Source organism: Anolis sagrei, chromosome 5 (genome assembly GCF_037176765.1).
Source record: "Anolis sagrei isolate rAnoSag1 chromosome 5, rAnoSag1.mat, whole genome shotgun sequence".
NCBI lineage: Eukaryota > Metazoa > Chordata > Lepidosauria > Squamata > Dactyloidae > Anolis > Anolis sagrei.
In genome coordinates this window covers 167,408,468-167,430,340 of record NC_090025.1, presented here as the reverse complement: position 1 = coordinate 167,430,340, position 21,873 = coordinate 167,408,468, and the positions used below count along the sequence as shown (strand labels likewise).

Below are 21,873 nucleotides of genomic sequence, written 5' to 3'. Positions count from 1 at the left end.
CAATGTATTAGAATCTGTATTTTAATTGTATTGTGTTTTTAATCTGTGTTCCAACTATGTTGCACCCTGCCTCAAACTGTGAGGAAAGGCAAGTAACATGCTATTATTGTTATTGTATTACTAGTTTGGGTATGCAGTGATGCCCAGTGTTATTTGAAAAAGACATGGCTTGTTTTTGAATGTTAGATAGTGTTCGTTTGGTAATTTGTAACTCTATTTCTTTTTAGGAAGAAGTCAGTGTTTTCTTTTGTTTTTTAGGAATTCTCTCATTAAAAATGCATAATAATGTGAGTGAACTATAATTCCCAAAAATTGTGGGTCAATCACCCCAAACCCTGCCAGTATGCAAAGTTTGCCACATTGGGTCTGCGTGCCAAGTCTGGTCAAGATTCGTTGTCAGCAGGGTTCAGTGCTCTCCAACTTTAAATTATAACTCCCGGATTCCAGATCAATCACTTGCAAACCCCACACCACTATTCAAAGTGGGCCATACTGGATCTGTGTGTCAAGTTTGGTCCAGATCCATAGTCAGCTGGGTTCAGGGGGCTCTCTGGATACAAGGTACAACTCACTCCCAGGTGGGTCAGTCCTCCTCCCAACCCCTCCATTATGTTCTGATGGTCATCAGGGTTCTGTGTGCCAAGTTTGGCCCAGATCCATCAGAGTACTCTCTGGATGCAGTGTGAACTACAATTCCCACTCCAGTGGGTCAGTCCCTTAATCCCTCCAATATATTCAGTTAGCCATCGGGGTTCTATGTGCCAAGTATGGTCCGAATCTGCCATTGGTGGGCTTCAGAATGCTCTCTGGATGCAGAGTGAACTACAACTCCCGCTCTGGCAGGTCAGTCCCCCCACCCCCACCCCACACCTCCAGTATGTTCTGTTAGTCATGGGGGTTCTGTGTGCCAAGTTTGGTCTAGATCTGCCATTGGTGGGCTTCAGAGTGCTCTCTGGATAGAGGGTAAACTACAACTCCTATCCTGGTTGGGCGGTCCCCATAAACCCCTCCAGTACATTTGAACTGTGGTGTTGGAGGAAATTTTTGAGAGTGCCTTGGACCACGAGAAGATCCAACCAGTCCATCCTCCAGGAAATAAAGCCCAACTGCTCATTGAAGGGAAGGATAGTAGAGGCAAAGATGAAGTACTTTGGCCACATCATGAGAAGACAGGAAAGCTTAGAAAAGAAAATGATGCTGGGGAAAATGGAAGGAAAAAGGAAGAAGGGCCAACCAAGGAGAAGATGGATGGCATCCTTGAAGTGATTGGCTTTACTCTGAAGGAGCTGGGGGTGGTGACGGCCAACAGGGAGCTCTGGCGTGGAATGGTCCATGAGGTCATGAAGAGTCGGAAGCAACTGGACGAATAAACAATAACAACACGTTCCATTAATCATCAGGGTTCTGTGTGCCAAGTCTACTCCAGATCCATCATTGGTGGGGGTCGTAGGTTCGAATCCAGGGAGAGTGCGGATGAGCTCCCTCTGTCAGCTCCAGCTCCCCACGCGGGACATGAGAGAAGCCTCCCACAAGGATGGTAAAACTGCAAAACATCCCCTGGGCAACGTCCTTGCAAACAGTCAATTCTCTCACACCAGAAGCGACTTGCAGTTTCTCAAATCGCTGACACAAAAAAATGGTGGGGGTCACAGTGGTCTTTGGAAGTGGGAGCCAATAGGAAAGCTGCTGCAAACTTACATCTACTATTATTATATAGATACTAGCGGTCCCCTGCCACACGATGCTGTGGCCCAGTCTGGTGATCTGGAAAATAAAGTAATGAGAAAGTGTTGGTTTCTAATATATGTAATGTCTTTATGCTTGTGGGTAAACAGTATTTCTTGCTATTTCTTTGCCAGTGTTGATGTGGAGATTGTCTGGTTTGCCTACTCTGGGACATTCAACATATAATTGTCCTTCTTTAGGGGTCCCTTTCAAATCTATGTTACTGCATCTGTCATATACATGTGTGTGTGTGTGTGTGTGTGTGTGAATGGCTGGATGGCCTTTTGTCAAGAGAACTTTCATTATGTTTGTTGCCCTGATTAAGGGAGTTGGACTGGATGGCCTTAAGGCAGCATTTCTCAACCTGGGAAGTCAAGACCCCGGGGGGAGGAGGTCACCAGGGGGTATCAGAACAGTCACCGAAGACCACTAAAAACACACACAGTATTTTCTGTTGGTCATGGGGGTTCTGTGAGGGATGTTTGGCCCAATTCCATCATTGGTGTGGTTCAGAATGCTCTTTGATTGTAGGTGAACTATACATCCTAGTAACTACAACTCCCAAATGTCAAGGGCTATTTCCCCCAAACTCCATCTGTGTTCACATTTGGGCATATTGATTATTCCTGTCAAGTTTAGTCCAGATCCATCATTGAGTCCACAGTGTTCTCTGGATGGAGGTGAATTACAATTCCAAAATTCAAGGTCAATGCCCACCAAACCCTTTCAGTAATTTCTGATGGTCATGGGAGTCCTGTGTGCCAACTTTGATTCAATTCTATCGTTGGTGGAGTTCAGAATGCTCTTTGATTGTAGGTGAACTATAAATCCCAGCAACTACAACTCCCAAATGACAAAATTATATTTTTTTGTGATGGTGACTCCTTGTGTAGTGAGACATTTTGTTGCCAAATTTTGTGTGATTTCGTTCATTGGTTCTTTTGTTTTTAATGTACTCATTATGCACAGAGCATTTTTATATATATAGCAGTACGTGTGAAAAAGATCTTGGAGTCCTTATGGACAACAAGTTAAACATGAGTCAACAATAAGATGTGGTGGCAAAAAAAGCCAATGGGATTTTGGCCTGCATCAATAGGAGCATAGTGTCTAAATCTAGGGAAGTCATGCTACCCCTCTATTCCGCCTTGGTTAGACCACACCTGGAATATTGTGTCCAATTCTGGGCACCACAATTGAAGAGAGAGATTGACAAGATGGAATGTGTCCAGAGGAGAGCTACTAAAATGATAAAGGGTCTGGAGAACAAGCCCTATGAGGAACGGCTTAAGGAGCTGGGCATGTTTAGCCTGAAGAAGAGAAGGCTGAGAGGAGACATGATAGCCATGTATAAATATGTGAGAGGAAGCCACAGGGAGGAGGGAGCAAGCTTGTTTTCTGCTTCCCTGGAGACTAGGATGCGAAACAATGGCTTCAAACTACAAGAGATTCCATCTGAACATTAGGAAGAACTTCCTGACTGTGAGAGCCGTTCAGCAGTGGAACTCTCTGCCCCGGCGTGTGGTGGGGTTTCCTTCTTTGGAAGCTTTTAAACAGAGGCTGGATGGCCCTCTGTCAGGGGTGATCTGAATGCAATATTCCTGCTTCTTGGCAGGGGGTTGGACTGGATGGCCCATGAGGTCTCTTCCAACTCTTTGATTCTATGAAGATAAAGATTGAGATTAATGCATTTATTGTTATTATTATGTGCCTCTTCTCCGCCCATTTTACTGAGTGCTTCCCAATATTCCTGGCAGAATGGGATCTAGAAACACAACAGAGCGACCCAAAGCTGCCACCATCCTTCTCCACCCTCTTCCTGTTCGACTGAAAGAGTGAAAGGGAAATGGCAAGCTTTAGGCTTCATTTGAAATCTCGCGATAGGTTTGGAACCCTCTTTTCCGCCCTCTCGGCTCTCGCGAGATGTACCCTCCTCGTCTCGCGAGAGCAGCGGCCTGCTTCAGAGGAGTTTGGTGCGCTTTCCCCAGCGGATCTTGAGAGACCCCGTCGCGATGTTTTTGCGTCATCGTTTTCCACAGTTTGAAGTCTGAAGTCTCCCCGCTTTCTGGAAACACGCAAGTCTTCTTACTTGTGTTTAAAAAGCAGCTTTCTTTCCCTCCCGGGATACGAATCAAATAATGTTCTGCAGAGCAAACGTCTTGAGTAGCTGCTTGGCTTCCAGATATTGACAGGATGGAAGGTCATTCTTTGTTCTCAAGGGAAATGTTTCCTTTCTCAGCAGAGTTCGCTTTTAAACGGTAAGATTTCAGACTGTTAAGGTTCGTTGGTATTTTTATTATTATTTTAATGAATTAAATGCTATTTCACTTTTTTTTACTGTTTTAAATCGTTTTAAAAGAATGTTTTTGTCTCTTTTGCATTGGCTAGGGAGACCTAGAATTCTGACAGGTGATAAATTTTATCTATTTGTTTATTTATTTATTTATCAATTTTATATACCACCACTCCCCGAAGGCTCAGAGCGGTTTACAATATACATATGCAATACATTACATTTAAAATCAAAGAAAAATTTCAGTCAACAAGATTCAAATGCCAGCCTAAATAAATATGTTTTACAAGCTCTACAAAAAGATAGTAAGTCTCGTAGAGCTTGTGTTTCTGCTGGCAAGGCATTCCACAGGTAAGGAGCCACCACCGTGAATGCTCTACACCTAGTGGACATCAGGTGAAAGGTCCAAAAATTGGGAACTTCGAGGAAGTTCTGATCGTCTGAACGGAGTGATCTCGGGTGTTGGTAGGGGGTGAGGCGGTCCATCAGATATTCCGTCCCCAGGCCATATAAGGCCTTAAAAGTAAGAATCAGCACTTTGAAGGTAATCCGGTGCTCAATCGGCAACCAGTGCAGTTGCTGCAAGATTGTAGTGCAGAAGGTGTATTTTCGAAGGCTTTCATGGCTGGAATCACTGCATAGTTGTAGGTTTTTCAGGCTGTATGGCCATATTCTAGAGGCATTCTCTCCTGACGTTTCGCCTGCATCTACAGCAAGCACCCTCAGAGGTTGTGAGGTGCCATATAGCCCAAAAAACCTACAACAACCCAATTGTGGAAGGCTTTCATGGCTGGAATCACTGGGTTGTTGTAGGTTTTTCAGGCTGTATGGCCATATTCCAGAGGCATTCTCTCCTGATGTTTCGCCTGCATCTATGGCAAGCATCCTCAGAGGTTGTGAGGTGCCATATAGCCCGAAAAACCTACAACAACCCAATTGTGGAAGGCTTTAATGGCTGGAATCACTGGGTTGTTGTAGGTTTTTCGGGCTGTATGGCCATATTCTAGAGGCATTCTCTCCTGACATTTCACCTGCATCTATGGCAAGCATCTTCAGAGGTTGTGAGGTGCCATATAGCCCAAAAAACCTACAACAACCCAATTGTGGAAGGCTTTCATGGCTGGAAGCACTGGGTTGTTGTAGGTTTTTCAGGCTGTATGGCCATGTTCTAGAAGCATTCTCTCCTGACGTTTCACGTGCATCTATGACAAGCATCTCAAAGGTTGTGAGGTGCCATATAGTCCGAAAAACCTACAACAACCCAATTGTGGAAGGCTTTCATGGCCAGAATCACTGGATTGTTGTAGGTTTTTCTGGGCTGCAAGGCCATGTTCCAGAAGCATTCTCTCCTGACGTTTCGCTTGCATCTATGGCAATCATCTTCAGAGGTTGTGAGGTGCCATATAGCCCAAAAAACCTACAACAACCCAATTGTGGAAGGCTTTCATGGCCGGAATCACTGGGTTGTTGTGAGTTTTCCGGGCTGCAAGGCCATGTTCCAGAAGCATTCTCTCCTGACGTTTCGCCTGCATCTAAAGAACTAAAGACATGGATGTTCCACTGTACATTCAGCCATATAGTTCCCCCAAAAATTCTGGTTCCCAGTTTGATCCATAATTAGATTTTGCTCATTTCACTGTGCTCTTTTAGAGACATAGTGCTTTCCTTACATCCCCCCCCCCCCCCCCGGGTCCTAATCTTGTCATCTGCCATTAACACTTTAACCATCAACCCTGTCCTTTGGCAACTGATTTACACCAGCCACCACTGAAACTCGGATCCATGCACTACTCAAACCTTTGAAGGTTGTTAAATATTCGCTATGTATTGTATTCTGTGGTTGTTTTATATTGTTGAAATGTTTTATGAATTTTTTTGTTATAATTTATTTTAACTATTTGTAATCTTGGGCTTGTCCCCATGTAAGCCACCCCGAGTCTCCGCAGGGAGATGGAGGCAGAGTACAAAAATTAAGTTGTTATTATTATTATTATTATTATTATTATTATTTTAAACACAGCAAGATGAGTCCACAGCAGCCAAAATCACTCTGCTGGCTGTTATATTGTATCACACGTCGGACACTTCCCAAGTGTGTAGGACTGTGTGATGTATCGGTGAATAATGCGTGCAAATCCCAGTAAGGTGGCCTTTTGCAGCTGGCAGATGGTAATTTTGTCGGCACCGATTGTGCTTAAGTGCAGGCCAAAGTCTTTAGGCACTGCACCCAGTGTGCCGATAACTCTTTGACAACTTGGCCTTATGTAAGAACATGACTGCTTTTTAATGTATTTTTATGTATTATGTGATGTGATGTTTTTAAACTACTGTTCATGAATCTTGTTGTAAACCGGCCTGAGTCCCTCTCCGGAGGTGAGAAGACCGGTATATAAAAGTTCTAAATAAATAAATTCTAAACCACTGGGACCACCTTTACTGGCCTGTGCCAGAGTCTTTGCAGTTCAGTCTTTAAATCCTCATATCATGTCATTTCCAGTTGTTTCTCTTCAATCCTGCTGTCGCCTGGGATTGCAACATTGACGATCCATACTTTGTTTTTTAACACGATCGTGAGGTTAGGACTACTGTGCTCCAAAACTCTGTCAGTCTAAATTCGGAAGACCCAGAGTAGTTTGATATCTTCATTTTCTGTAACTTTTTCAGCTTGTGATCCCACCAGTACTTTGTCGCAGGCAGATGGTATTTGTGGCACAAGTTTCAATTATTCATTTGAGCAATCGTGTTATGCCTCTGCTTGTAGTCTGTCTGCGCAATCTTCTTGCAGCAGCTGAGGATGGGATCTATTGTTTCATCTGCTTCCTTGCAGAGTCTACATTTGGGATATGTCATCGACTTTTCAGTTCTGGTTTTGATGGCATTTGTTGTAATGGCTTGTTCTTGGGCTGCCAGAATCAGGCCCTCCGTCTCCTTTTTCAAAGTTCCATTTGTGAACCACATCCATGTTTTTTCTTTGTCAATTTGGCTCTCAGTTTTTCCCAGGAACTTTATTATTATTATATCTATGGCAGTCATCCTCAGAGGTTGCAAGGTCTGTTGGAAATTAGGAAAATTGAGTTTATATATTTGTGGAATGTCCAGGGTGGGAGAAAGAACTCTTGTCTGTTTGAGATAGGTGTGAATGTATCAATTGGCCACAGTAATTAGCATTTAATGGCCTAGCAGTTTCAAGGCCTAGCTTCTTATTGCCTTGGGGAATCCTTTGTTAGTAGGTGAAAAGCTGGCCCTGATTGTTTCTTGTCTGGAATTCCCCTGTTTTTGAGTATTGTTCTTTATTTACTGTTATGATTTTAGAGGTTTTTAATACCTGTAGGCAGATTTTGTTCATTTTCATTATTTCTTCCTTCCTGTTGAAAATGCTTGTAGACAAGAGTTCTTTCTCCCACTCTGGACATTCCATAGATATATAAAACTCACTTGCTGAGTTTCCAACAGACCTCTCAACCTCTGAGGATGCCTGCCATAGATGTGGGTGAAATGTCAGGAGAGAATGCTTCTGGATCATGGACTTATAGCCCGGAAAACTCACAACAACCCAATAAAGGAATTATTCTTAGTAAGAAAGGGGTAATTAATATTATTGAACACCTTGTTTATTTAATGTTTCATTATGTATATGTGAGGTGGGAAATGTGAAAAATGTCTTTTAAAGGGGGATAAGCTCTCAGTTAATGGGGGGCAGTATGTAAATGTGTTAAAATTGAGTAGCTTTTTGTAGCAGACACGTTTATTGGGTTGCTGTGAATTTTCCAGGCTGTATGGCCATGTTCCAGAAGCATTCTCTCCTGACAGGCATCATCAGTGGTTGAGGGGTCTGTTGGAAAGGCAAGTGAGGTTTATATATCAGTGGAATGTCTGGGGGGTGGGGGGGGGGAGAGAGAGAGAAAAAAACTCTTGTCTTTTGGGGGCAAGTCTGAATGTTGCAATTGGCAAAAAAATAATATGCTTCAGGATAAGACTTTATTTTATTTATTTTTATTGTTTTATTGTGTATATAGGAAATAAAACAGACAATAAAACGTAAAAGATATACAAAAGAATAAACAGGTTTGCAAAATGGTATGCAGCCAGTGCTCGTTAAATGTGTGAAAAATCAAAATTGGCTGTACAGTTATTATACCTTAACATATCTGTGTAGTACCTATTTAACCAAATCTCTAAAGCAAGCAATTTGGAAGCCTATCAGTTTCATGAGATATTTTAAGCTGTGTAGGAGGAAATATGTTTGATGTTAGGTAGGCATCCAGCCTTGTTTGATCCTTCCTTCTGGGTCCTTTCAGGTCTTTCCTTTTTTGAGCAATCCTTGCCTTTGGAGTCAACTTCTAAAAAGAGGAGAAAATCAATATTGAGTCCACCCTCTACTGACACTGCCATGGATCACCATAAGACCATCACCTCTCCGCTTGCCACTGGCTCCAAGTCCTCTAAAAGGCCATCGGAGAAATCTCATTCTTCATTTAGTACTTCTGGCCATTCAGAGAGCAAGAAGGAGCACCATAAGAAGAAGCTGAGTGGGAGCAGCAGTGACCTGTCTTTGGATGATAGCACTTCTCACAAGTCCAAGAAAATGAAGCCCCCCTTTGTGAATACTGAAATGTTGACCTTGCGTGAGCCTGATGGCTTAAAGATGAAGCTTATTCTTTCACCTAAAGAAAAGGGAGGAGGCATGATAGAGGAGTCCTTTCCCCATACTCCAACAATAAAAAAATCATCTAAAAAATCTAGTCGGGATGAACACAGTTCACTTCACTCAAGTCATGACTCTCATGGCTTCCTGAAATCATCTCGAAAGAAGCACAAGTCATCATCAGAAGCACATCTACCTCCAGCTCCCGAGAGCTTTAGCCCAGACACATCCCTTTTCTCAGAAGGACAAAGCACTGAGTTTGAGCTGCCAGGCCTGGAGCCACAATTGGAATCAGGTTCATCTTCTGGAGGAGAGCTGGAAGCTGGAGAGCTCATAATTGATGATTCATATCGGGAGATAAAGAAGAAAAAGAAATCCAAGAAGAGTAAAAAGAAAAAAGACAAGGAGAAGCACAAGGATAGGAAACACTCCAAATCTAAAAGGAGTTCAGGACTTTCGTCTTCATTGGTGGTAGCAGAAGTCACGGCCCCATTGCCAGTCTCACCAACAACCACACCATTTGCCATTCCTGCTCTTCCTTCTCCTCCCCTCCCACCACCGCCGCCGCCGCCGCTGCCGCCACCACCTGTTTTCCATACTGATGGTCAGAGTGAGAAGAAGAAGAGGAAGGAAGAAAAAGAGAGGGCTGAAAAACTGGAAAAGGAAAAGGTAAAATGCCATTGCAGAGTGAGTGGGTGAAAGCAATTATTGGTATGAGAGTGAAATTAGACCTGAACTGAGCAGCCACAGATACACAATCAGAATTCAGATTTTATAACAGATGTTTTATGCATGCAAAAGTTGATGCAGGTGCTGTTTTTTTATTATTAGTTATGAAAAAACCCACATGCACACACATACACCCCTAAATAATTTTCTTCCTACTGGCAGACAAAAAAAGTATTGCATGTCTTTGAGAAGTACTCAGTTTTTCCCCCAGAAATCAGTGTCAAAACAAATTTGTCACAACATTATCCTTCTATTTTATGCCAGTGTTTTTGTAAGTATTTAGCTAATGCATATCAGATGGCAGACATTTGAAAGAAACCTGCTTACTTGTGAAAGAGACACACATAAACCTTTTCTTTAGAAATTTCTACTGGCACCAGAAATGTGTTGATACAGATATACACTATAAAATATTCCCTCCCCCTCCCATTTTCTTTTAGCCAAAGAAGAAAAACATGTCTGCCTACCAAGTGTTCTGTAAGGAATATCGTGTGAACATTGTGGCTGAGCATCCAGGAATAGGTAAAATAGCAGGATATAAGGGGTCGATTTGTTTATTTGTATTTCTTGTATTTTTCATTTTTCTTCATCTGAACTCTTGGGATATTCCCCTAGGTGTAAAAGGCTCTCTCAAACCCACTGATTAATTGAAGTGCTGAGCAACAGCTATTCCTTAATATCCCTGACCACAAGACAGAAAGAATGTTCGCTTGCTCGCAGTTAAATTTGAAGAATCTGGGAACATTGTACAACCCCCCCCCCCCCCCCAAAAAAAAAACCACACACACACACAATTGAAAATGATAACGATGTAATAAAAACATTAAGACCAAACAGTAAACAGCAAGCTTGTAACCAGGAACAGACTTTTACCTAAACAGTTTGAGAAAATAAAAGGCCAGAGAAGCCCCAAATGGGGCACCACCACTAAAAAGCTTTGAAGGTGAGGTGTGCAACTGTGACCATCCAGATATTATTGAACAGAGCCTGTCATTGAACTGAATCATTGGTGAGGGATAATGGGTTTTCCAGCTCTCCTTTCAAGCAGAAAGCGAGAAACTATTTATTTCAGGAGTGACATATTCTATTTATCCAGAGACCCTATGTATAGTTTCTTACATTTTATCGTAACTGCCGTTTTTGAGTATTCTTCTAATGTAACCCCCCCAATAAAACACAGCAGTAATTGCAGTACTCGGAACACTTCACAAAGAAAGAGGTGTAGTTATGCATAGTGTAACCCTATGTGTTCCAGGTGGGATTCTGGAGCACTGATCTGATCTGGGCAATAAATGTCTCTTCAGATGATACGCTTGGGAGAAACTGTAAAATAAGTGGTCTGTTCAGAAAACATGAATGTAAAAGTAGGATGCATTTAGGCAAGGTTTTTATAAAGGAAATTTGTATGAAGTGAGTGAAGATAGATTCAACAGTTACTACATGTTCATGTTCAGAAATAGACCCTCTTCACTTTGGTAGGATACACTCCCATGTAAGTGTGCATAGGCCTAGGGAATATAACTACCATGGAGTGGGGAGAGGAAGTGAGGGCATTGCTTCACAAACAACAATTCTGCCCCTCCCCCCCCCCCCGTGAAATTTTTCTTTTTCAAAAATTTAGCATTACAAAGTGAAATAATGAAAAGTGTTAACAGCTAGAACTTTTCTATTAGTTGTGTTATCATCCCCTTAACAACTTTGCCTGCTGCTTTTTCTTCTTCCGATGCTTAAAACTGTATTTTTAAATGTTCAACCAAGTTTGGGATTCCTGCAATCATAGTAATTTGGTTGGCAGAATACTTGGGACAGGAGGATGAAAAGAAATAATCACCTTATTCCCCACTCCGTAGCTATGCCATTTTATAGGACTGCTGTCTGAAGGTTGGGGGGAAAGGATGACCTGGTTTTGGTTTAGTGCTATTAGATATTAGTTAAAAACAATGTTCTGGAATAGTAAGCCAGACACTGTTAACATTTTTAGTGGTAACAAACATAACAGCATTAATATTTTGTGTCACCTTTGGTGATTTGATAGTGACAGCTGTTCCCAGATAAGGGTGATATGGCCCCTATGGTTCATTGTTCCATTATATTACACTAATTCTTTGTACAAGGGACTATCCTTTAAGACAACCTGGAAGCTTTACCTAGTGCCAAGATGTTTACAGGGCTCCTCAAATGGGATCACATAACACTGATTCAGAGGGAACTGTACTAGCTGCCCTGTTGCTTCTAAACCCAGTTCAGGAGCTCGTACATTTCTGGAACCTAAATAATTGAATACTTCTCTCTGTACCACTTTACCTATGGCTTCATTTATTTAAATAAGGCTGTTAGTATTGGAGTATTGGAGTTTTTAATCAGATAACTTAAGTCATTGGGGTTTCCCTCTGTTGGAAAAGTATCTTAAGTATTTTGATAACTCTGTTGTCATTAATACAATTTCATGAAAAATCTTCAGTAAGCAGTGTAAGGTCCCAATTTTGTCGATATTATTTGAAATAGACTGAAAGAAGCTCCATCTGTGCATCACTGGATGTTTTTGCTTTGTCATTATTCGTAACTTTTACAAGCATTGAGTTGTTTTTACTGCTATGTCAGTGAAAAGTCCTATAATCTTTCAGGCTATCAACTAAATAGTCATCAGATTCCTCATCTAAGCCTGAAAATCTGTTTTTGCTGTTTCCCTTTTATTACTCTGAACTCTTTACTTTTCTGCTAGATTTTGGTGATCTGAGCAAAAAGTTGGCAGAAGTTTGGAAACAGCTTCCAGAGAAAGATAAGCTGGTAAATATCTGGGGTAAATAACTTGGTTTGGTCCTGTGATTTTATCATATTTCTGCCATTTCTTCACTGTTCATTTTTTATTTGTACAGAATTACCCCTTGCTAGTGATTCTGAAACATTGGCATCCAACCATAACAAAAGTATTTGGCTGATACTTTGCTATGTAGTTGCCCCATCAGAATAGTTGGACTGCTAACAATGAGATTTTCCCCCCTTTATTTTTGTTTGTCTGTTTGCAGGTTTGGAAACAGAAAGCCCAGTATTTGCAACATAAGCAGAATAAAGCAGAGGCTACAACAGTGAAGAGGAAAGCAACCTCATCTGAGGGTGCCCCCAAACCGAAAGGTAATCTCCATACGCAAGTAATTTGTATGTTTTCTCTTCATACATCAATGTTCAGAATTTTTACCAGCCTCGGCAAGATCATTTTTGTATCTTATTGTAATGTCAGATCAACACTGCAACTTCTTAATTTTAAATTTGTAGCATTACACTTATTAAAAGCCCATTGAAACTGACAAAGATTTTCCTTCTCAAAAACTTAATTGTTCAAATTCTAAGTACTGAAACTATTCCCCAAATATTAAGTGCTCCAAGCTAAAACTATCAAGTCCGTTATTGAAAGTACAGTAGGTTTGTTTCTCACAGCCAAAACCAGAACCTTATGACATTGGCTTTCAAGGAAAAGTTCAAAGATAGAATTTTCAAGAGTGCTGACAAATTTTTGTAACTCATTGCCTCACTGATGTGTCCTTAAGTAATAAATAACCTGCCATGTGCATTGTGCCTTTAATATAGAACATTATGAATGTGAAATATGCACAGATAAAGAAAGTGTTGGGTATGAATGAAGCATTATTATTATTACTATATTTATTTATACCTCACTTTATCTCTCCCAAAGGGGACTCAAAGAAATTATGTTAAAAGAGTGACAAAAACACAGACATACAATTTGAGCTGGGGGAGAATTTTTGTCACTGATACATTTGAAAATTGTAGATATTCAGATTTTTGAGTCGTAAACAAATGTAAAGTGCTTCTTAATGTAAACAAAAAACTACTCTCTGTTATCAGCTTCTCTTACAGGTGGACTCTCACCTCATAAGAAGTCCCCATCTAGTACCCTAATGTTGTCTTCCTCACCAGTTAAAGTTCCTGATATTGAACCCATTGATGTAGCTGCGCATCTGCAATTACTAGGAGAATCCCTGAGTCTTATTGGACACCGATTACAGGAGACTGAGGTGGGTGCGAAAGCCCTTCCTCTTGAATGTAGTCATTTACACATGATGTAGCTGCTTTATTGTGCAAAAAATCAGATGATAAGTGGGAATGGGTTGAATTAAAAGTGCTCCACTTGCATGTCCATTATTGAAAATATTTTTACCTCTCTAGCATCTGCTATTATAAGTACGTAACATGGAAAGTATTATTGTACAGTATTGTGCAAACAAGCTGCATCTTTTATGGCATTTTTCTGAGCTTACTGTCTTTATTGAACAAAAAGACAATCCCTCCATTACTGCTAATGTAACTCGATTAAAAATGCTTAAATGGGTTTTTTGGCAACTAATCAAATGGTTTGCCTAGAAATGATGCCTCCATTAAGAGTACAGTCACTTTTGGTAAAGTGGCATGAAAGAGTAATTCGCCCAAATTGATTTTACACTCATTTGCTTGTTTTGGTGTCTGAATAGCAAACATCCATGGTGTATGTCTTCAGACATTTGAATTATTATTTTTTCCATTTTAATTTTTGTTTTTAATTTCTTAAAGATAACTATCTTTTGGCATAGAAATCATGAAAGGGAATGCTCTCTCTAAAACTGGAGGTGCATATTTAGCCATTATTAATAGTTGCTCATTATGTGGAACCTTAGATTTCTGAGATAGTATCTCTGTTTACCAGTTGCTGGAAAACATGGGTAGGATTATGCTTTCCATTGCCATCTGGTTGGCTGTTGTGGCAGTAAATTGCTGAACTGGATAGACCTTTGATCTGATCTACCCGGGCTTCTCTCGTGTTCTTACATGGCTTGTCATAGTTGCGTAAATATGAGAGGGAATGATTCCCTGCAACAGAGTAGGAAATATTTTATTTGCTAGGTGTTGTGATTCTACTTTTCTGCATCCAAATGTTGAGAACACTACCTGAGAATTTTGAAGTTCTGAAATGAGGTCTTGAAATTGGTAATCTGGCAAGACTGGAACATGTAATCATTTAATGTATTGTCGAAGGCTTTCATAGCTGGGATCACTGAGTTGATGTGAGTTTTCCGGGCTGTATGGCCATGTTCCAGAAGCATTCTCTCCTGACGTTTCGCCTGCATCTATGGCAGGCACCCTCAGAGGTTGTGAGGTCTGTTGGAAACTAGGAAAATGGGGTTTATATATCTGTGGAATGTCTAGGGTGGGAGAAAGAATTCTTGTCTGTTTGAGGCAGGTGTGAATTTTGGCCACTTTGATTAGCATTTAATGGCCTAGCAGTTTCAAGGTCTGGCTTCTTACTACTTGGAGGAATCCTTTGTTGGGAGGTGAATAGCTGGCCCTGATTGTTTCTTGTCGGGATTTCCCCTGTTTTTGAGTGTATTTACTGTTATGATTTTGAGGGTTTTTTTCTACTGGGAGCTAGATTTTGTTTATATTCATGGGTTTCTTCCTTTCTGTTGAAAGTGATTTAAAATTAAACAACGCTTATTGAAAATTTGTTCTGGATTCCAGAAAGATACAGAGTATATAGGGGAGGAGTGTTACTTAATAGTTCAGTACAAGATAATAGTTTCATGTAATACATGTACACGTGCAGCCATACTTCTGTATATAAATACTTACAAGGGTGGCGAACAAAACATAACTTCTGTTGTGTTGGCCACTTTAACAAATATATTCTAAATGATTAACTGTATTCTTCTGTCATCCAGAATAAACTTATCTAAAGTGTAGTTTGATGTTTTCAAAATATTACATAATATATATTTTTAAAATTACTAGTGAGTGATATTTTTGGCCTACAACTCCCAGAAACTCCAGTTTACCAGCTGTTAGGATTTATGGAAAGTTGAAGGCCAAAAACATCTGGGGACCCCAGGTTGAGAACCACTGTCCTAAAGGTAAATGACAGGAATGGGAAATTATTTTTTCTTTTCCTGTGGATGGCCATAACTTTTCATCATTGGATTCTGATTGGAGTCAATCAGGGTTGTAATCCAAGCATATCTAGAGAGCTGTGTGGGACCTATTCCTAAAATAAGTGGTAATGGCACATACAGTTTGAACAGAACATGATGCACATTTTCTTAAGAGAAGTAACTGTGGAAGGACCTCTATTTCAAAAGGATAAGCTTTCAGCATGTGAAGTATATAAGCATAGTTAACAGCTAAAGAGGGATAGTATGATGGATTCTTACAAAAATTAGTTTCCCAATCTGTGCCACTCACATTTTATTGTGCTTTCTACATAAGACTCAGATTTGTAGTGGCAATTGTATTTTTGGCAGAGTGAGGGGGGGAAGCATATTTTAGTCCCTCTTTTTATATGAAGTTTCTCCCAAACACCTTTTGAAGAGGTGTTTACTAAGCAGATCTAAAGAATCTTATGAGAGAACATGTACTCTGTTTAAAACAAAGGATAATTGATCTGCATTAAGGCTTTAACTCATGTTTTGTGCTCTTTCTTTTCTTAGGGGATGGTGGCTGTTTCAGGCAGCTTATCTGTGCTCCTGGATTCAATTCTCTGTGCTCTAGGCCCTTTAGCTTGCCTAACAGCACAGCTACCAGAACTTAATGGTTGCCCCAAACATGTTTTGGTAGGTATCTCTTACTATTATTATTGAATGTAAAATTCTGTCACTGTAGTCTACAGCTTCCACTATTGCCACTTTTCCAATGCTAGGCATGGTTTGTAACATGTTATGTGATACTTCACAGCAGGCTTTCAATGCTGTACCACACAGCAGTTCCCTCTTTGGTTATAACTGATGCAGTACGCTTGTAGAAAGGAAATCCAGTGAAACATTGAGGTAGAAGTGAACCATATAGATGCCAGGCTTTTCCATTGAGTCGGTCTGCTTCTCTATCGATGCATTCATTTTGATTTCATATGCAGAACAGACTTTGGATGTCATCTGTATTTGCCTTTCTGTGCTTTGTGGTTGAATATAAAGCACTGTAAATTATATATGAGTCATGGATGAAACATGCTGTCCCCCATTGCCCTCTCCCTAGATATTACATTCATTGGTAAAGCGACTGTACGATGGAATATGTAGAAGTTGCTCTTCCTAGATAATATGCTTCAAAATGGACTATATAATTTTCCCACTAAATGCAAATATTGAGAATTTTTCTAGATTTTTAAGCATAATTCTTTCGGTGCAAGGAATTCTCCCAGTCCAAAACTCCAATACAGGAAAATTCATGCATAAACACTAGCAAAGTGGCCTTTCTTAAGCAGTCCCTTGTTTTATGATTCACTAACTCAGCTGGATTTGTTGCTTCATGTTGTCTTCCTACATTAGAATCCCACATCAAATAGGAGTTCTTTGGTATTTCTTAAAAGATCACTAAATTGTAACATAATGGTCTGTCTAAAGCAAGACTGTATTTATTTCTATATAGGAGATATACTGTGGTTCTGTTCTGAAAGAGGGCTATGGAAAATATTGTGAAAGCATAATACATATTTTAAAATACTCTTGTGTTTATATTCCAACCTTACCTTCAAGAGCTAAATGCAATGTCCATGGTTCTTAATTCGTTTTTATAGCCATGCCTAACAATAGGAGATAGGCTAAACTGAGATACAGTGAGTCTTCTAAAGTGTTACGTGTATTTGTAGCTCAGTGAAGATTTGAATTTAGGCTTCTCAGTCTTACTTTGCACTATGCCACATTAGGTTAAGAATATCCCTATTGTATAGAAAACCCCCTTCATTTGTCCAAGACTTGGTCTCTTTAAGACATTTACAGTAAGATAATCTGCCTCATGCAACCTGCCATTTACTTTTTTACCAGCAGGTGGCTGTGCCGCATAAAGACTTCTTGCATATATTGCTATGTCTCTGATTTTATTTAAAATATTTATGCCCTGCCTTTTCAAGCCTGCTTTGAGGCAACACACAGCACCATAACAAAAAGACAGAAACAAATCGGGGTAGCATTAGAATATCTTGACTGTTTACTAAAAAGCAGAAAACTCACAACTGGCAAGGAGCTTTACCTTCCTCTGTACCTTATAGTGGGGGAAATGATGCACTGAAGCATCCAACACAACTACACGAAAAGTAGACATTTGTAGGACTCCATTGAAAGGAAAGGATGTGTTATTAGTGATCATAAATTTGGGATGGATTGCCAGGGGAAACTAAATGTTGTCAAGCTGACTTTCGAGTCAAAATGTGCTAACTTAGAACCTATTTCTATTAGCTTAATAACAGCTATGAAAACCTAGACCAGTGGTTCTCAACCTGTGGGTCCCCAGATATTTTGCCCTTCAACTCCCAGAAATCCTAACAGCTGGTAAACTGGCTGGGATTTCTAGGAGTTGTAGGCCAAAACACCTGCGGACCCACAGGTTGAGAATCACTGACCTTGACTAAATGAAAGTCAGCCCTGTGCTTCTGAAAGAGGACTGAAAGGTGTTTGTACCTCTCAGCAGTAGTAAGCAATTTGTGAAAAACCTGTCATTGTTTTGCCATCAGATGTTGATGTTGAGTCTTTCCTTGTGTGCTTCTTCTTCCATTTAGAAGGCATATTTGTTTTGTAACATTTCCAGATTGATTATGTTTTCCCTCTCTTTCCAGTCAAGTACTTTGGATAATATTGCCTACATAATGCCTGGACTCTGACAGGCAAAAGACCATGGGAGTTGACCAGATACCATGTGACTGCTATGTATAAAACTCTTATTCTTCAAGGAGTCAACATGAAACATTTTAAGAAACAGAAAACTTGGACCATAAAATTGAACTGGAACTTGATTTTGTGAAATATTTTTGAACTTAATTTCTGAGAAATAGAGTTGGGAATAAGTTTGATGCATCATCCTTAATGTGGAGGAAAAATAAAACAATGGAATTGATATTACCTGAAAAAATCAAGACTAGGGAAGAGCAAATGTCATAGACACGGCACCATTCATTTTGTAAAATATAACTGAAGTATTACTCCTCTGGGAGAAGTCAGTTATTTGGGGATTTAACAGTGAAGTTGTGTGTTGTTAAAAGTGATGCTGGGAAAGGATGCTGTTCATTTTCCACTCCACTGTCATGCCTGTGTTGACTTCAGGAATCTTCTTTATTAAATCTCACAGTCATAGGATTAAATCTCCCATTCATACACAGAGGCAGGTGTGATTAATGTTAATAGAGAAACAGCTTTTGCATAGACTGGTACTACTCTATGGACTGTGAAATTTGGAATACAACCTGCTTTAATGTCATTATAAGTTAACAAATGAAATTAAGGGAGAAAAGGAAGAGGAACATTTTGAAATTCACTAGTCCTGCTGCATTTTTACCAGACCAGCTCCCCCACCCCCATAGGCTATTAAAACCATTACTTAAGACTGTCGCTATAAAATTCATAATTACAGGCTACCCTGTAATTGAAGCCCTGATTTGAAATCACTTGTCGCCAGCAGCAAACAATACAATCCTGTTCTCATGGTGCTGGAACTATGTTATAGAAACAGTGATTAAGGTGTCCTTTAAGGACTCTATTTTGAGAGGGTGGCATGAATTGGACAAACTGATACTGGGTTTAGTTCTCACAGTGCCTGTTTCTCTTGGGGAAAGCACTTCATATGCTTAAGTACAGCATTATTACCTTGCTTATTTACATTTTCAGACATCTGTAATAGATGGATTTTATATTGTACATTTCTGTATATAGCTGTAATTAAGACAGATTCCTTCCACGAACAGTGCAGAGAAGCTAGCTGTCATAGTCTGGATGCCCTATAACCATTGAATTTGATCTATTGTGTCAAGGCTTCGTTTCCGAATAAGACAAAATAGTAGTAATGAGATGTTCAATGACTGCAAGGGCCAGGGAATGAATGGAAAATTTATACTCTGTATTACATTTCCCTTTGCATTTTAGAGGCCAGTGTGGCAGAAAGCAGGATAATTCTTCCCCCAGTGCTAAATTTTAGGCAATGTTTTTCAGATACTTGAGATTTTATGTGTTTCTTACCTTCAATAATTTTAAATCAAATAGAGTCAAAGTAAGATTTACATATATAAAATTTGTTTAAATTGACTTCCCCTAGTTATACTCACGGAGAACAGACTTGCCATAATAGGTGCCATTCTGTAAATGAATCCATGGATGAGACCCTAATACCTTGGCATTTATAAAGGAAATTGGATATTATTTGTCAAAATAGGGTCTCATGTAGTGTTTGAGAAGTCAAGAAAAATGTGAGTGATTTTTTTGATCAGCATAATTTTCTGAAAAATTTCGTTGCATCCAGTAGAGTCTCTCTGCTGATGGATGGATACAGCTAAGGGCTTCCCATACATTGTTCTCCACAATTTTTTCCAGAGGTCTGGAGACCCTTCAAGATACAATAGGAAGTGTGCAATTTGTAGGAGGGAGGGATAATGAGCAAATGCTTCCCATTCATCTTTCTGCTAACAGAAGCTTCCATTATAGAACCTTCTGTCAATTGGGGAAGAACCATCACCAGATGCAATCGTTTATTTCTTGTGGGGATATAATGCATAGGTTGATGCAACATGAAAAGTCAGAGACCTATGGAAACCCTGATTTGTTGGACATGAGCACTAATCTAGGTGCATACTGTTCAAATGTTCCTGCTTGAAGAATGAATAGATAAACAAACCACATAGCTCCACGTTCAGTTTTAGTGTGTCATCCAAATGCAGGTATATAGCTAGGGCTCTGGCTTTTTTCCTCCTTCCCCCAAACATGCTAAATAAATAAGTACTGAGAGAGAGAGAGACGTCCTTCAGTCTTCAGTTTGCATGGTGTGGCTTGAGCTGATATTTGGCTTAAATTCCAAGATCTATCTCTGATTAAATGATAATAGGAGATCTACTTCAGTTTTGTCATCTGTATCATGGCAGACTTGAAGGGTTTTTTAAAGACAAAGAAATGTATTCATGTACTTTTATTTAAAATGTGTATACATTTATATAATCTGTCATCTGTTACCAGAAAGCTTTGGACTTTTTTTAAAATATACTGGTTATTTCTTAACCACATAGTCCAAATCATGTTGTATAAATGTTTTGCTAATGTATATAAACTTTTTTTAAAAAAAAACACAAACAAACTTGCATCATGAATTGTTTCAGGTTTCCATTCTGTGAAAAAAAATTAAGCTACAACATTTGAACAGAGACCGGTTACTCTGCCATTCATTATGACAACATCCCTGTCCTTTTTTGTCCACCTACATAGTTTCTGTTTATGTTCCTCAGTAGGAATGTACTTTTATTAGTCCATAACCATCTGTTTCATTCATTTCATTACTGTCTTTAGATTATAGCTAAGTGGTGTGAGCTCCAGGAACGGTTGCTGTGTAAACTCATTAATTGTAATTGGATTTGTGTGTAATTCTCACATAAGACTTCAGGGTTTTAATCAGTAGCCACTCACAGCAGAGACAGCAAAAAGTGGGCCACATCAAGATTCAAAAAACATCATAGTCAGAATCCTTGTTTTTTCCTGGAGACTTGGGTCCATATCTGGCAAAGTATGACAAAACAAACATGTGTGCTATTTCTCAGTTGAGTGATGCTGCAAAATGCAGTATTTCAAGATCCTGAATTAGATAACCTCCAGTGGTGACATGGGTCTGTATATAAGGTGGTTGTTTGATTTATTGTGTGAGTATGAGGTATGTCACCATTGAGGGAGAAGACTGGGAATGCTGAAGTGAATGTTGATTTGTGGAAGGTTTGGGAAGGGGTATTTTTCCTGTTGGAGTAGTGTGAAGAGCTTAGCTTGTGCCTGGTGTTTGAGAATAGTATATAGAGAAATGTGTCCAAGAGGACTTTGAGAGACTAAGGTGGATGTGTTGAGTGATTAGTAAGGATCTGATTCATTTTAAGGAGAGGGGTTTCAATGTTGATTTGTGGAAGGTGGATTATTTTATCCAAATAATCTACTGTTTTATGTTAAAGGTCTGTCAATAAAGTTTTGGCCTTTGAAATAAACCTTGAGGGCTGGGTTTCAGATAAATTGTTTGTGGCAGCAGCACTGAAGGTGGAAGAATGGTGTCTCATAGGGGATAAAAGTAGCATTAATCCTCAGGATCTCTGAGGGCATGTAGACTGATCTCACAGTTGGGGACAGGCAGAAGTCCTTATGTGTTGGCAGAGGGAGGGATCACACTGTTAGCAACAAACACTGGAAGACTTCATATTTGGTGGAGAAAGTGTAAAGACTCCCACATTTGACCACAGTGGTGGCACTGTCTGAGAGAAATCCTCAGTTGACAGTGATGTCATTTTCTTATATGTGTGTCTATCTTCCAGCTATTCATCCGTCCCAACATGTTTCAGCTGGAATATATATGGGGATGGGGGAGGCTGAAACATATTGGGCTTTTTTCAAAATAATCCAGTTTGGATAACTGTCCACCTTATCACATTGAGAAATTTCCCAGTTAGGACACTTCCACCTCTTTTCAAGCATAGAGAGGCACTGACACATTGAGAAAT

The 21,873-nt window shown here is 39.8% G+C and overlaps 1 protein-coding gene across 1 annotated transcript; it reads left to right on the top strand.

Moving 5' to 3' along the window:
- Positions 1–3,895: 3,895 nt before the first annotated feature.
- On the top strand, positions 3,896–21,263 carry HMGXB4 (HMG-box containing 4). The gene is made up of 8 exons (XM_060776948.2): positions 3,896–3,983; positions 8,317–9,332; positions 9,833–9,914; positions 12,115–12,179; positions 12,419–12,524; positions 13,257–13,426; positions 15,866–15,988; positions 17,983–21,263. The coding sequence occupies exons 2-8, from the start codon at positions 8,409–8,411 to the stop codon at positions 18,025–18,027; spliced, it is 1,515 nt and encodes a 504-aa protein (XP_060632931.2). The 5' UTR covers positions 3,896–3,983; positions 8,317–8,408; the 3' UTR covers positions 18,028–21,263.
- Positions 21,264–21,873: the final 610 nt, after the last annotated feature.